This window comes from Ursus arctos, unplaced genomic scaffold, assembly GCF_023065955.2.
Source record: "Ursus arctos isolate Adak ecotype North America unplaced genomic scaffold, UrsArc2.0 scaffold_17, whole genome shotgun sequence".
Taxonomy (NCBI): domain Eukaryota; kingdom Metazoa; phylum Chordata; class Mammalia; order Carnivora; family Ursidae; genus Ursus; species Ursus arctos.
In genome coordinates this window covers 20,836,475-20,853,267 of record NW_026622841.1, presented here as the reverse complement: position 1 = coordinate 20,853,267, position 16,793 = coordinate 20,836,475, and the positions used below count along the sequence as shown (strand labels likewise).

General features: G+C 35.0%; 1 protein-coding gene and 1 non-coding gene across 2 annotated transcripts in view; one reads left to right on the top strand and one right to left on the bottom strand.

The window, feature by feature from the left end:
- Positions 1–16,793, top strand: part of DCC (DCC netrin 1 receptor) — a 697,032-nt gene that overhangs the window by 502,362 nt on the left and 177,877 nt on the right. The window contains exons 13-14 of the mRNA XM_048218577.2: positions 4,548–4,689; positions 15,745–15,855. Coding sequence (XP_048074534.1) covers positions 4,548–4,689; positions 15,745–15,855 — 253 coding nt within the window. The remainder of the gene's footprint in view (positions 1–4,547; positions 4,690–15,744; positions 15,856–16,793) is intronic.
- On the bottom strand, positions 6,698–6,804 carry LOC113253597 (U6 spliceosomal RNA). Its single transcript, XR_003315486.2, has one exon. It is a non-coding gene; the product is annotated as a U6 spliceosomal RNA (small nuclear RNA).

Sequence of the window (16,793 nt, the reverse complement as noted above, 5' to 3'; positions counted from 1 at the left end):
ATACCCTCCCCGTCATTTGCAGACTTACACACATACTGAATCATGGAACAATTGTAATCTCCAGAAGCACACATTCCCAGCTGAGGTTGAACAAGGAAACACTTCTTTTATTGTAACCAAGTGTCCTTTTTGTGGTCAAATAAATGCCACTTTTTTTTTATTTATTTGTTTACTTTTGCATTTATTTGTTTACTTTTGCTTTCTGTTGGTGATTTTGCTATTTAAAATGCTCCCCAAGCATAATGCTGAAGTGCTGTGTAGTATCACTTATTGCAAGAGACTGTGATGTGCCTTAGGGAGAAAATCCATGTGTTAGATAAACTTCATTCTGGCATGAGTTATAGTGCTATTGGCCACGAGTTCAATGTTAATGTATCAACAATAATATTAGATAAGATGTCTTTAAGCAGAAACATACATAAAACAAGGTTATGTATTGATGAGTTGATAAAAGTGTTGTAAAAAAAGACTTGTAAGAACCTAAACCTGTATTTTTTTTAAAGATGTTATTTATTTATTTGACAGAGAGAGAGACAGCCAGTGAGAGAGGGAACACAAGCAGGGGGAGTGGGAGAGGAAGAAGTAGGCTTCTTGCTGAGCAGGGAGCCTGATGTGGGGCTCCATCCCAGAACGCTGAGATCATGACCTGAGCAGAAGGCAGACGCTTAATGACTGAGTCACCCAGACACCCATGTATTTTCCCTAGGAGCAATATTACCATATTTACAAATTCAGTGTTTGTGGCAATGTTATGGAACATGGCTACTGCAAATTGTGAGAACCGACTGTAGTTGGCATGTCATTGACATTTTAAAAATGCTTAGCCGGTAACTGACTTTACGTAATTTTTTAAATATTTTAACAAAGGCACTTAGTCATTTGTAGAGCGATAGCTAATTTGTAGTAATCTAAAAGAAGAGGCTAAGACTTCAGTCTCCCTGGAGAATACTGCCCTGCCTCTGCTACACTTCCGCACTTCCACGTGATTGAAACAATACCACAGTGTTCCTGTGGTTGTGGCAGGGACTTAGAAATCCATTCCCTGACTTTGTGTCTGGCCTCTTTCTGATACTCATTTATTTCTACCACCTCAAAAGAACAACTGTGTATGTTTATTTTAAAAATTAATTTAGGGGGCCTGGGTGGTTCAGTCGGTCAAGTGTCCAACTCTTGATGTCAGCTCAAGTCAGAGTCTTGAGATGGAGCCCCCCCGCCAAACGGGCTCCATGCTCAGCACGGAGTCTGCTTGAGATTCTCTTTCTCCTTCTTCCTCTGCCCGTTCACCCACTCACTAAATAAATAAATAAAATCTTAAAAAATAATTAATTTAAATGTTCATCTAAGTATTACATGCACATTATTTTTTCAAAAATAATTTTTCCCTCCAGACTCCCACGTTCATCACTCTTTCTTTTTTGGGATTTACCTTCATGGTTTTCAATAATGTGCTCAGGTAGCTGTTCCTTAATTCCTTAGCTTTAATTCACCAGTTTTAGATATCACCTGCTGATTTATTTTTATGTCAGGATTTAGCAGTCTTGTACATGTCCATCCCTATTCTCCTTCACCAATCTTCTTCCTAGTTTTCTCCTCCTACTCTTCCTTCTCCTCCTCTTCATTTTCATTCTAGTCCTACTTCTTCTTGGAGGTGTAATTAAAATTAAAGTGAAATGCACACATCTTCAATGTTTATTTCTATGATTGTATTATTTCACTACAGCTGCCATAGCAAACACCACAGATGAGGAAACCTAAACAAACCCAGATAGTTGTTTTCTTAGAGTTCAAGGTATCAGCAGAGTTATTTTTTCCAAGTCCTCTCTCCTTGACTTATAAATGGCTCTCTTCTTCCACTGTCTTTACATGGTCTTCTTCTGTGTGTGTCTCCAAATCTCCATTTCTTATAATGACACCAGTCAGATTAGATTAGGTCCCATGCTAATTGACCTCATTTAACCTAATGATTTCTTCAAAGTCCCTACCTCCAAATACACTCAGAATCTGAGGTATTGGGGATTTAAACTTCAACATGTAGGGGCGCCTGGGTGGCACAGCGGTTAAGCGTCTGCCTTCGGCTCAGGGCGTGATCCCGGCATTATGGGATCGAGCCCCACATCAGGCTCCTCCGCTATGAGCCTGCTTCTTCCTCTCCCACTCCCCCTGCTTGTGTTCCCTCTCTCGCTGGCTGTCTCTATCTCTGTCGAATAAATAAATAAAATCTTTAAAAAAAAAATAAATAAATAAACTTCAACATGTAAATTTAGAACAGGGGCACAATTCACCCCATAATGATATATTTTGACAATTGTATCCACCCATGTAACAAACGTAAAATAAAGATGCAGAATGTTTCCACCACACTGAAGAGTCTCCTTCTTCCCATAGCCAGTCAGTCCCCCAGTACAACTGCCATGGGCAACTGCTGGTCTGCTTTGTATTACTATAAATTAGTTTTGCCTATTCTTGAACTTCATCTGAACAGAATTACACAGTATGTACTCTTTTCAGTTTATGTCTCATTATATCCAATCTTATATTAAAAATTTCTTTACTGTATTCCTGAGAATTCCATTTTTTTTCTCTTTTGGAGTCTCTATTTCTTGGATTTCATATCTTTTTCTCTGTGTTTGCACTCTTCATTTTCCCAAAGCATACCCTCATTAGTCTCCCGATAAAGGGAATCCAGATGGATATCTTTGAAACCATGTATTTCTGAAAAGTCCCTATACTTGTATAAGCATGTATTCTTATACTTGTGTTATATTTTTCTTATACTTGATGATTTGTTTGCATAGCCTTGGAAGTTCAGGTTTAGAATCTTTTAGGATTAGAATTTTATAAGTACTGTTCTATTGTTTCTAATTTGAAGTGTTGTTGAGAAATCTTACTTATTACTATTTTTACTCCTGATCATTTTTTATGTGACCTGCTTTTTTTTTTTTTTTTTCCTCCATTCTGGAAACTTTTGGATCCTCTCTCCCCCTGAGGCTCTAGTGTTTCACAGTAATGTGCCTTAATGTAGTTTTTTGTGTTTTTTTTTTCCCACACATGATGTCAGACATTCCATAATCCCTTTTAGACTAAAGTCTCAAATCTTCCAGTTCTGCAAGGTTTTTATTGGGGGAAAGGTGTTTTGTTTTTGTTTTTGTTCTTTGGTAATTTTCTGCCTTCTATTTTTCCTATTTTTTTCATTATTTCATCTTATTAGTTGGATGTTGGAAATTATGCATTAAACTTCTAATTTCTTATCTTTTCTCTCCAAATTTCTATGATCATCTTTTTTTTTTCCCCCACTGAATTTTAGGAGATTTCTTTTAATTTATCTTCCAACTTATTTATTGAATATTTAACTGGTGCAACCAAATTATAAATGTTATAATATTTTTTTAAAATCTTTTATTTTTTTCTGTATTTTTATTCTTTTCACAGATGTAATGTCTTCTCTTAGATTATCTAGGTATTAAAGACAGCTTTTTGAATCCTTTCTCTGCTCTAAGCAGAAACAGCATTCTGTTTCCTTCAAGGGCCATTTTGCTATGTATTTTTCCTCTGTCTTTTAGAGTAAAGGCTTTTTTTAAAATGTCTGATAGTCTTAAATTGTTGGTTTACATTAAAATGAAATATGTCCTAAAAAGCTGATTTCAAAGTGTAAGTTCTAGTGCATGAGTGGGGTTATTAAGTGGGAGCCTCATTATTGGGGGATTAATCAGAAACCTGGCTGTTGTTTTCTCTAGGGCCAAACTTACAATTTTCTCTAGAGAATTATTACCTGATATTCTGCCTGGGGAATATACACCTGCTTGTCATTGCTCTGAATGCAGATGAAGAAAGAAGACTTGGGTGTCTTTGACTTAATAAGTCAAAAATAAGTCCCTTGACCTCATCTCTACTCTCTTCTGTGCCTGATATCTCTGAATCTGTGGATTCTGTTCCAATATCCCTAGAGGATAAAACTCCCAGCTACTCCCAGGTCACTGAGGGTTAGTAGATTGATTTTACTGGATGTGGGTAGGACCTCAGTCCATCTTTTATTTCAGCACCATGCTTCAGTTTTGTCTTTCAAGGTATTTAGGAAGCAACAATTTCTAGTCCTCTTTGAACTTTGCCATGTAAATCACCTTGTTTTTCATTAATATCTCTTAAGGGGTAATTTAGGTTTCATCTTTCCCCTTTGGCTCAGCCACCACACTTCCCTCAGTTTGCATCTCTTAAATATTTGTTAACATCTTTCATCCATTAGATTCCTATTCTCTATTTCCTCATAGGTTTATACCTTTTAGAATATTTTACTGTCATTTTAGTGGCATTTACAAAGGAGAGGTGATAATGCATGTAATCAATCAAATAAATTGTGTATTTTTGTCCAAAATCATACAAAGAGGAATACTGTCGGATAGTAAGAATGGGTTTCATTTGGTTCTGCAGGGTAATCCCTAGCACTTCTTACCTCTCTGCTTTACTCACACTTAGGTTTGGGTCATTTCTTTGACCCCATCCTGTCTTCCTTACTTTCTCCAGTGTTTTAATTTACATCTATTATTCTGCAGAGTATCAAAGTAAGCTGGCTGCCTCCTCCATCAGGCACACAAAATGGATTTATTACCGGCTATAAAATTCGACACAGAAAGACAACCCGCAGGGGTGAGATGGAAACATTGGAGCCCAACAACCTCTGGTACCTATTCACAGGTCAGTGTTCACATGGTGTCGTGTTGCAAGGTTTTGATGAATTAAATGCTTTAAGAATAAAATATACTCTCACTTCCAGGGAACAATTTTTTTTTGTTTTGTTTCCTGACAGGTGACATTTATTGGTCTGAACAAGAATAACCTTTATATTCTCTATAATGCTTTCAGAGCAGATGTTGCTTCTGGATCATCATCTTAATAAATGTATCAGATTTTTTTTAATCCATATTAGCTTCTCAGCATTGCTGATTCAACAACAGCTCCACTTGTCAAATAACTTTTAACTTTTTAACTAATAACTTTAAAAAACCATCAAATCAAATGGTTCCAAGTTTAGGTTGCTTTGATCTCTCTTCCCCTAATCCCCAGCAGTGAGGATGGGGTTGGAAAATTTGGAGAACGGTAGTTTGGGAAATAAACAGATTATTCTACTTTCCATAAACATAAAAGTAAATTCACTTTGGTAGCAAATACTGGTGGAGCTCATAGTAAGTCAAGCTTCTTTATGAAAATTGGACGCAGTTTCTGTGCAGTATTTAGAGAATATGTGATTTATTTCATAAAATGAATAATCATGGGATTATTTTAACTCTTGAAAGCCTTAATTCATGTCAAGCCAGGTTCCTAGAAAAGAGAGTCTGAAGTATGCTTTCAAGGCAGTGCCTCTGGGGGGTGCAAGCCCAGGAAAGCACCAGTGAGGGAACAAAGAAAGTGAGCAGGAGAGAAGAAAAATCAATGATGGTGGCATATCATTGAGCTGGCCACAAGTTCAGAGCAAACACAGAGTTTGCTTGGCCTCCCGGGGTGTCTCCTGAGAGGCCACATGAAGTACTATGTATCAGAGTCAGTGGCTGGATTGGAAGCCTGTCACTGGTCAAAGTCCACCAATAGGCTGTTATCTATTCTGTATCCCCAAACAGCACCTAAGAAGTCAGAGCATCTGGTGAGTATGCAAACATGGAATTCTCCCCTTGTCAGTAAGTACTTTATGTGGTGGTTCCTTGGTCTAGGGTAGCAACAGGACTCAAGAGGGCTCTTTAGCTCTAAGAAGAGCATAACTATTGCCAGGGACTTGGGAAGCAAAGCACATGGCAGTGGCTCATGATCAGAACTGGTGGGTGAAGCTGAGCAAATCTGGAATGGCACATAAACTGGGTCCAGGAAAATATACAAACTGAAACTCATAACTTACAGCTAATAGATAAAGTATCACTGCAGATGAGAAAAGAAGAAAGTAAACCCTTTTTTACTCCTTTCTCTATACCAAATACTCAGTAAATTTCCATTTGAAATCATAGTGTGTACACACACACAACACATCCATCGTAAGCTACTTGTTCAGCCCACACTCTGAGACCTGATCAAAACCTGTTCCCCCCCCCCTTCAGGTTTGTTTTTTTTCTTTTATGCCTATAAAATTTTAGCATAATGGTGAGAATGCTTCCAAGGTAGGTTGTCAATCACATTACTTGTTCTATATCTGTACAAAATCGCTTAGGCAGGTATTATTGCCTGTAAGAGAAAGTTATGGCATTCTACCACATCATTTAAACAGCTTAGAAAAGCCAAGATCCTGTGTCTTTTTTCCTGATGTGATTACGGGAAGAAGGTAACAATAACTTAAGTTGAGGTGAAGCGTATGTGCTCAATGGGATACTTAGTATGACGTGTAGTTTATTTTAAAAGAAATAGCAAGATTGAAAAAACCTTGCTGAAAACTTTTTAGTATAATTCCCAAGATATAATATTAGACTAGAAGAACAGCCTCTAAGGATAATTATATCCAAGCCTTTTCCCCCCAGTTTTATTGAGGTATGATTGTCATATGTTGCTGTGTAAGTTTAAGGTATACAACGTAATGGTTTGACTTGTGTTTATTGTGAAATTATTGCCACCATCAGTTTAGTTAGCAGCCATTATCTCAGATAGATACAAGAAAAAGAAAAAAAAATTCCATGTGATTAGAACTCTTAGGATCTACTTTCTTAAAATTTTGATGTATATCATACAAAATGTGTAATGCTTCACGAATTTGCAAGTCATCCTCATACAGGGCCATGCTAATCTTCTCCAAGATCATTCCAGTTTTAGTATGTGTGCTGCTGGAGCAAGCACCATGCCTTATTTTTTAGTGGATATTGGCATTGGAAGCCCTGAAACCATTTTCTAAATTTATTTTCCTTCTCAAATGGAAAAGGTTAAAAATATAAAATAAAATTTTTATACAATAATTAAAGGATGAGTGTTCTGATTGAAAAACTAAGGATTGAATACTCAATTTATAGAACTATAAATAGACAATATGCATGACAAAATGTTCAAACTCATTAGTAGAGAAATGCAAATTGAAACAAAAATGAGTTAGCATTTTCTTTTGATTAAAGTAATAAAGATATAAATGAATGATGATACCCTGTTCTGGAAAGCATATGAGAGAAATAATAAATACTCATGTACTGCTGTGGGCCAGAAGATTCTAGACTCTCTCTGGAAAGCAATGTGGAGATATGTGTTATAGACAGGTGTAAATATGTGTGTGTGTGAGAGAGAGATCTTCATAGATGCATGATCTAAGTTTCCTACTAGGAATTTATTCCATTCTGCAGCCATATTTTCTGCAAAGTTTTTAACTATAAGCATAGTCAGTGCATTGTTACTTTAATAGCAAATTATAAGAAGAAGAGACCTCAAGTATCCAAATATAGGCAGTTACCTAAAAAAATTCATCAAAATCATATCATGGAATACTGTATATCTATTGAAAATGATATAATGTAAAAATACTGAATCGCATGTTAAATATTTAAAACATACTGTTACGTGAATAACTAGACTTTAAACCAACATTAATGTGTGAATTCATATTTATAAATAAAAAAATATGAATTTGTAGGAAAATATTTAGAGTAATATATGTATACCAAAATATTGATAGTGATTGTTACTTATTTGTAACAACAATAAAATATGTATTTTAAAATTGTATATATAAAGTGAAAAACAAAATGTCAAGACTCTAATGTTATATTATGACTTTTGGTTGCCAAAATTGAAAATTCCTACCAGTAAAGCCAATTCTATGCCCACTGAACAGCTAAATGGCGAGTGATCCAGAAAATAAATGAAAAATAGTAGCCACATGGCCAGAAGAAACTGCTGGTATGAACTGCTTAGTATTTACAATATTTGTGGCAAATGGAATTTAATACATTCAACTCAGTATTATCAAACAGATATTTTGATGCCCTAAACATACAAACTTTTAGGATCTTCACTCTACAGAAAGTGAAATCATTTAAAAAAAAAAAAAGTCTGAAATAAAGGTGTGAGCAAGTTGGTTCCTGCTGGAGGTTCTAAGAGAGAACTCATCCATGTTTCTTTCCTAACCTCTGGTGGTCGCTGGCAATCCTTGTCATTCCTTGGCTTGTAGATATGCCTCTCCTATCTCTGCATAAGGACATCACTCATTGGATAGACCCCGCTTTAAATCCAGGATGGTTTCATCTCAAGATTCTTAACTGCTTGTATTCATAAAGATTCTATTTCTAAGTAAGGTCACATTCTGAAGTTCCAGGTATACAAGAGTTTTGAGGTGGACGCTATTCAGCTCGCTACAGACTCCCTTTATTTTTCCTCTCAAGGACAATCATTTTTAATTATATTCTTTAATAAACTTTATTCAAAAATAAGTAATTCAGTCCTATATTTTAATTCATCTAAAATATATCAGACAATTTGAGCTTTTAATTAGCATGAGATGTAACCCATTACCACTCTGGTTTAATACCATTCTGGCCAAAAGCAAAGAAATAGGGTGAATTAATTAGCTTGTTATTAGAATAGCTCACAAATGCCCATTCCCATTTTTATAGATTTGTACGAATCTGAACTCCAAATTTGAATCCCTCATTCATACTGATCCTTCTTCATTTCAATAATTATAAAGTGAATTTGGGAAGACAAACAATCTGGGCAGTTATGTTTGTAAGTTTACATGATATTTATTATAAAACAAAGTCACACAGACTCCATTTTTAATTTGAAATGAAGAAATAAAAGTCTTCAGGGAATAGTCTCATATCCTTAAAACATTAAAAGCAAGTTTTGCAGAGCCTCTGCCTTACTCTCCCCTGATGTGTGACCCAACTTCGGTAATGCCTGTTGCATTTCTAGATGTTGTGGGAATGTCTTCAGTGCTACAAGGTATCAAGCGGCCAGAAAGTACTACACACTGGTAGACTGACTGTGGTTTTAACTTGTCCCCAGGATATATTTAGTAATTTATGCAATTTCTAGTTCGCAGAAGTAATTGATTTTCTGTATGAATCTACAGTACTTTACAATGTAAGGATTTGACCCCATGTTTCCAATACCTTTAAGATATGTGAATATATTGATTTGTCTATTAGAAAATTGGAAATGCCAGAATGCTTTATTTGGATGATATAAATATTCAGGTGTAGAGACTCAAGCATTTTTTTTTATAATCTTCTTTCTGCTAGGTGTTTTTGTTGTATGCGTTTTTTACTAGGATAATGAGGCATCTGCAATAACAACGTAATTCAGAGTTATAACAAGGATTTTAAATCACTGCTATCAGTTTCATTGTGGGATCCCATGTCAACTAAATTTCAAAGTGTTGTTTTTAATTTTTGAGTGCTCTTCAGAGAAGGTTGGTTTGAATTGAATTAAAGAGTTTTCTTATGTTTCATGGCAATATAGAATAAACATAATGATAAGCATGTATCGGTATTTTATGGACTGAAAAATGAAACAATAGCATAGAATTTTACAACAAGGTTAACATTAGGGGAATAAAGGGAAATTATATTCTTTGAATAATGCACCATCTCTTACCATAAGTCCTATAAAATTAGAAATAGAACAGAATTACAGAGATTGAAGGCACTTAGTATTGGGGATAGAAACAGGCAGAAGACAATCTGCCTTCAACAATATATTTTTTAACAGCTAAGAAAAGCATTGCTACTTACACCATACTTTTTTTGAATAAAATTATACTTAGAAGCAGCTACGAAACACACATCCACAAGCATCCATACATACAGGCACAAGCATACACACACATGCCCATCCCACATACATGTTGAGATTGAACTATAGTCCCTGACAAACAGTGGGAAATACACCATTCATCTCATGCACAGCCCTTGTTTTGCAGAAGAGGTAACTGAGATCTGAAGAGTGACATTGCTAAGATCTACCAACTAGACTGTAAGCATTTCAACTCCTAGTTATGCCCTCATTGGACTACACAATATTGTCATCTTTAGCTCGCTGTATTGTGAATGACTCTGGCTATCATATGAATCTGTAAAAGATCATTGGTATTAAAACAATTTTAACATTTACAACAATAACACCAACATGAACTTTGACAACAACCACTATGTTGAAAACAGTATGGAGATTCTTCAAAAAATTAAAAATAGAACTGCCATATGATCCAGCTATCCCGCACCTGGGAACATATCCAAAAGAATTAAAATCAGGAACTAGAACAGGTATCTGCACTCACATGTTCATTGTAGCACTATTCACAGCAGCCAAGATAAGACAAACAATTCAAATGTCCACTGACAGACAAATAGATAAAGAAAATGTGGTATATATAGATACACAATGGAATATTATTCAATCTTAAAAAAATAAGGAAAGCCTGCCATTTGCAACAACATAGATGGACCTGGAAGATGTTATGCTAAGTGAAATAAGGCAGTCACAGATGGACAAATACCGCATGATTTCTTTTATATGATATGAGCTATCTAGAATAGTCAAACTCATGAAAGCAGAGAATAGAATGGTGGTTGCCAGGGGAGAAGGGGTGGGTGAAATGGGAAGTTGTTCAATGGGTATAAAGTGACAGTTATACAACAGGAATAAATTCTAGAGATCTGCTATACAACAATATTGTATTAATTAAAACAATTAAAAATTGTTAAGAAAGTAGATCTCATGCTAAGTGTTTCTACCATTACCAAAAAAAAAAAAAAAGAGGACTCGAGAAATATTTTGGAAATGGTGGATATGTTTATTACCTTGCTTGTGGTGATGGTCTCCTGAATGTATGCATGTGTCCAAACTCATCAAAACGAATACATTAAATATGTCCAATTTTGGTGTATTAAGTATACCTTAACAAAGCTGAAAAACCTCTATAGGAAAAAAGCACTTTATGTTTTTTTTTCAAATTTAGTCTTCGTAACAATTTTTTATGTATATATTCCCATTTTATTAATGAGAAAACTTAGGCAAAGAAGGAGGGTAAGCAAGCTTTTCAAGGTCATATATCTCATGAGCAGTGGAGTAAAACTAATTTTGCCTGAATTGAAAAACCTATACTCCTAGCTCTTAAACTGTAGGTAATGTGTTTCTGACCACAGACAATGAATGTGTGATTTTCTGTGTATAAAGGGATACACGAAGTGGAATAAATAAAGTGGGAAAATGCGCAATTGAAAAAGGTATCTGTTGGATAATAAAAATTGAATATTAGTTTTGCAGATGAAGGAGCTGCATAACTCTAGAAGAAATTAAATCAAAGCTTTCCTATTTCTTTAAAAAATGCTATTTAAATTTTCTACTGACCCAACACAGGGAACACATCCCAGAAAACAACTTTTAGAAATACATGCACAAAAAAGAGTTTGATTCCAAACAGGCTTCCCTTTACCCCACCTTCAGTGAATGGGTGGATGGATGGATGGATAGATAGATAGATAGATAAATGATGATAGATAGATAGATAGATAGATAGATGATAGGTAGATAGATAGATAGATAGATAGATAGATAGATAGATAGATAGATGATAGATAGATACTGTTTTGAAAGATCTTTAGATATCAGCTATAAGGTTTGGGGCTCAAAAAATTGCTTGTTCATGGTGATTGTTGCTATAACTTTTGAAGATACCCCCTCTTTCGAATGGCAACATTTTTTCTAAGTGAGAAAAAAACTTAATTCTACACTGAATTTGAAGTTTTATTGAACTCTTAGGTTGATCCATTGCCAAAATTACAGAATCATGGATTCTTTCCTGCCTCCCTGTTCATTTTTCAGTTCCGGATGTAGTATTTTAGACAACAGTTCCTTGCATATTTGCACAGGGCTTTATGTTTGCTACTGATGTCCCTCTAAGGTCCCAGGCTTGGCCAGGTAGGTCTGTGAAGACAATGTTTCTGGGGTCCCAACAGGAGATAGGACAGAACCAAGAGTCTTCACCCAAGAGCAGTCCAGGTTGTGATTAAAGCTCCACATAGTAACCTTGCTTAATATCTCTGAACCTTATTATCCTTGTCTCTAGACTGGGAGTAATAATGTATTCTGTGGCAGAATCATAGAGTATGTGAAAATTAAGTCAGAAAATAATTTGCATATGTTATCTTTATATCTATTAAATGTTTAATTATATAAACTATTTTAAAAGCAATTTGTCATTTGATTCTCAAAAGAACATTATAAGATGGAAAAACAATTATTACTTAATTACTTTATATGGGAAGTTGAGATTAAAAGAGCTTTCAGTACATCTAAAACTTGCCCAGGCAAGCACCCCTCACAACAAAAAAGCAGGAACATTGTGGTCTAGAATTCTGGAGGTAATATCTGGAATGCCTCTCCGAAAAGCCAAAATGTCTGGTTCTACTTACCACTGCACACTTCTCTAAGCATAGAAGGGTGTCATAGGTTTCACTCTGTTGGTACAGGTTTCAGAAGACAGAATGTAGATTCAGAAGACTTGGGTAAAGGTATTTTAAGAGAGGAATTTAGTTTTCTTTTATCCCTACTATATAAAACTAGGGTTTATCTGTAGACAATACTATAGTAAAGCAGATTCAGTGCAATCTAAGGAAGAACTTCTCTAACAAGGAAAACCGTTGAGGAAGTGCCCTCCCTTGGTGAATTTCTCTTTCCAAAGGTATTCATGCTTTATTTACAAGATCACTTTGTTAGATATACATCTAAATAACACTAGATAGGTCATCTGAATAAACATTGACTAAGATCTCTTTTGATATTGGGATTATATGTATATATTTAATTTTTTTAAATTCTTAATCTAGAATTCCTAGGTGTTTCTTGTGAGAGAGATTACACAGGTATATTCTAGAATAAAATGCAAATAAAAAATTTTAAGCTAAAACATAATAGTTCAAGGAAATTTGTCAGGATTTTCAGAGTGACCTAAGCACTATTGTATACAGAATGTTAAACCTTCATTATAGATGTCAGAGAGGATGGTATCAATAGCTTCTCTTTCCTGGTTGGAAGGGATACTCTGATCAGTAGGTTAGGCTGGTCAGGCAAGACTCCATTGGAGAAATACTTGATGGGTGGTCTCTAAATGGCCTCATAATTTCACTCCAAACTGTTAGTAGGTTTTGTTTTATTCAAAACCGAATTAGTGATACTGGCAAATACTCAACACAATATATACAAATAAAAATTTGGCAAAATTAGGAGAAATCTTTCTCCTTTCCAGTGAGATATTTTTAGTACTCATTTCTGCTTTCTAGTGGGATGTTTTAATACATTCCTACTAAAAATTAATAGATTCTGCACACAAAAAGTTACTTGACTTAAAGTCAAATGAATGGAACAGAATATTGGGCATTCAAAAAGATTTCCATTTATATGTCAAATATTGCATGTGATAAGTTGATATGTCAGTCAGGGTTCAACAAGATAAACAGAACCTGTGGTGATGTGTACTAAGACATTTATTACAAGAAATTGGCTTAATTAATTGTGATGGCTGGCTAGGTGATTCCAAATCTATAGGGCAGGCCATTAGGAAAGGTAGGTGGAAACTCTGGAGCTGAAGTTGCTGTCTACATGTGAAATTTCTTCTTCAGAGAAGCCTTACTTCTGCTCTTAAGACCTTTCACCAGGTTGAATCTGCCCCCCTCCATATAATCTAGGATCATATCCCTTACTTAGAGTCAACTGAATATGGACTTCAGACACATCTATAAAATAACCTTCACAGCAACACCTAGATTAGTATTTGATGGAAAAGTGGGGACTTTAGTCTGGCCAAGTTGACACATAAAACTGACCAACACAGATGATATTCCTAATCATTGTTGGAGATGGTATTAACACAACTGTCAATCCATTTCAAAGAAAAATAAAGTTAAATTTCTAATTAATACAAAAGAATATTCTTGATGGTCTAAACCATGTCAGATAAGACCACTATGAAAGTCATGAGTTATAATGATTAGGTAAGCATTTCTTCCCAGAATTCTCTCCCTACTATTTTTAATTTTCTGGAAGAGCTCTTTAATCTCTCTGCCTCAGTCATCAACCATGGTGCCTATGAAAGGGTGCAGAATGTTAGCAAATTCAGATCAGTGTCATGTGAACTCAGAGACAAACCAAAGTGAGCACCAGCCTACCTGATAACGTTGGCTATTGTATTTTAACCTCATGTTTTCATGCGTGTTAAGCAACACCGTAGTGGATCTTTCAACAGCTGCTTTGTGTGTGCCTTCCATGTGTCAGGCAGTGTAGTAGGATCTGTGGTTATACAAATTAAACACCAGCAATAACAAAAACAATACCAGTACTAACCTTTCTCAGTCCATTTCTTCATGGAGCTTCGAGGCAATCTTAAAAAATTAGAAGCCTCTTGAGAAGATAGCATTTTATGTCATAGATACTTTTGTGTGGGTGAGTTTATCAAATTTTCTTCTCTAATAATATAATTTATTAACAGTAACTGCCCTGGACATTAACAAGTCCATTCTAACCATTACTTAACATCTCCAAGTAATAGTAAGTTAAAATTCCCCTTAGAACCAAGATTTACTCCTCTCCCTCTGCAAAAAAAATCTATAAATATGTAACTTTGTACATGATAAGCATCATTTCTCCAATACTTCATTTTCTTTTTTTTTTTAAGATTTTATTTATTTATTTGACAGAAATAGCCAGCGAGAGAGGGAACACAAGCAGGGGGAGTGGGAGAGGAAGAAGCAGGCTCCCAGAGGAGGAGCCTGATGTGGGGCTTGATCCCAGAACGCCAGGATCACGCCCTGAGCCGTAGGCAGACCCTTACCGACTGAGCCACCCAGGCGCCCCTCCAATACTTCATTTTCTTTACGAATTTTTTTGTTAACAAATATTTATGCCACTTTAGATTAACAGAAAAAATAAAGAGAGATTACATTTTGAACTTTATTAGGGTTTTTTAATTCCTTGAGGTTTAAGGACTAGTTGGTTTAAGCCCAGTCCTCAATGTCTCAAAAAAAAAGTCACATGGGTTTTTTAACAAGTGTCATTTGCTTTACAATAATTTGTCATGGTAATGAGCCACTTTGTGATTTAGTTAAAAAGAATATTAATTAGATAAAAATTTACATATATCACACTAGTGATACATAGGCCATTTCTCATCAACCTGTGTTCTCTGTGCTCTCTAAACTAAGCCCTGATGTCATCACTGTGTCCAGTATTTTACGTCCAAGTTATTGTGGAGATAGACTTTCTTCGTGCTTCTATTATGGAAAGTGATGCAAAACAAAGTATATTTTGTGATGGTTTTGAAACACAAAAGATCTAGTATTTTCTGCTTAAGTGCAGTGGCTTGGAGTCTTCTTTCTTGGCCCAAAGAAAACATAATCACTGACCTTGAATAAATGATGGAGACATAAATTTTTAGAATGACTGCTCTTGATTTATAGGCAGGCCTCTTGATTCACAGGCAGGCTGTGAGAAAAAATGATCCTTGCTATTTTTGATTATTTCTTCATCATTCATATTTTATATTCTGCATCTGCCCAGAAGCTATTTTCAGGGATACAATTTTATAAACTAGAAAAAAATAAATGAGAATATATGAAAAATAATTTGATTTCTTGCCATAATACTCCTGCCCTTTTAGCCAAAATAATAATAATTACAACAATCACAAGCCATGTAAAGTGTGTCTACTGCTGTTAAAATTTTACCAAAACTTCTGAAACCCAGCTAGAAATACTTGTTAATAACTTTTTTCCCCCTTTATGGAAAATTCTCTCATAGGACTGGAGAAAGGAAGTCAGTACAGTTTTCAAGTGTCGGCCATGACGGTTAATGGCACTGGACCGCCTTCCAACTGGTACACAGCAGAGACTCCCGAGAATGATCTAGATGGTAAGACCTATCTCCAATCTCTATCGTTCTGATTTCTATCTTCTTTGTTACTTCAGCTTCAAAGAGTCCCTTAATAGAAGCTGATGAATTCCAGCACTGGGGGTATTTATTCGTCCTAGATCCTTCCATCCAAAACAAAACAAAGCAAAACAAAATACAAAATCCTCAGTAGGTTCTTCAACAATACCACATAAAATTATGCATTAATTATAGGCTTCATAAGTTATTTTTTTCAAGATAATTTAAAATAATCTTTTTAAAATTTATTTTATTGAATAACCAACCTTTAAATTTTCTTCACAGGAACTGCTACAATTTCTGATAATAATCATGAAATATAATTACTTCACTAGCTTCTCTTGCTCTTTTTTGATGCTTCAGCAAAACAGCAATATATATTTTTTGCTTGCTTGTGATATGGTCATTAATATTTGACACTTCATCTTTTTTTTACATAAGGAACAATCTGCCTTATTTACTTAATTGATAGTTGTCTTGAGACATGTGTGTATGAGATATGGAGATTTGCATAAAAGTCACTATCACTAATTTAAATATAAGCAAAACCTTCAAAATTAGCTGATGAGAAGGTTTTTGAAATAAAAATATCATGACTAATAAGAAAATAAAATTCAAGAGAAATGGGTAATAGAAGCGACAGGAAAAAAGTAATAAAGCAGAAATATACCATATAGAATTAGAGTTATAAATGAAATAAGTAGAAATTCATGAAAACAAGAGGTACTTGAAAAAGTTCATTATGATCAGTAAACTTCAAGCTAAGCGATTAAAACTGGGACCTAGGAAAAGTGACTAAAAGAATAAACATGCATGTATTGAAGATGTGAGGCACCAGATGACTGTCAAAATCACTGACAATGAAATCCTCTTATTCCTTCCCTGATAGACCTGAAAGCATCCAAGTTACTGCAAAGTAA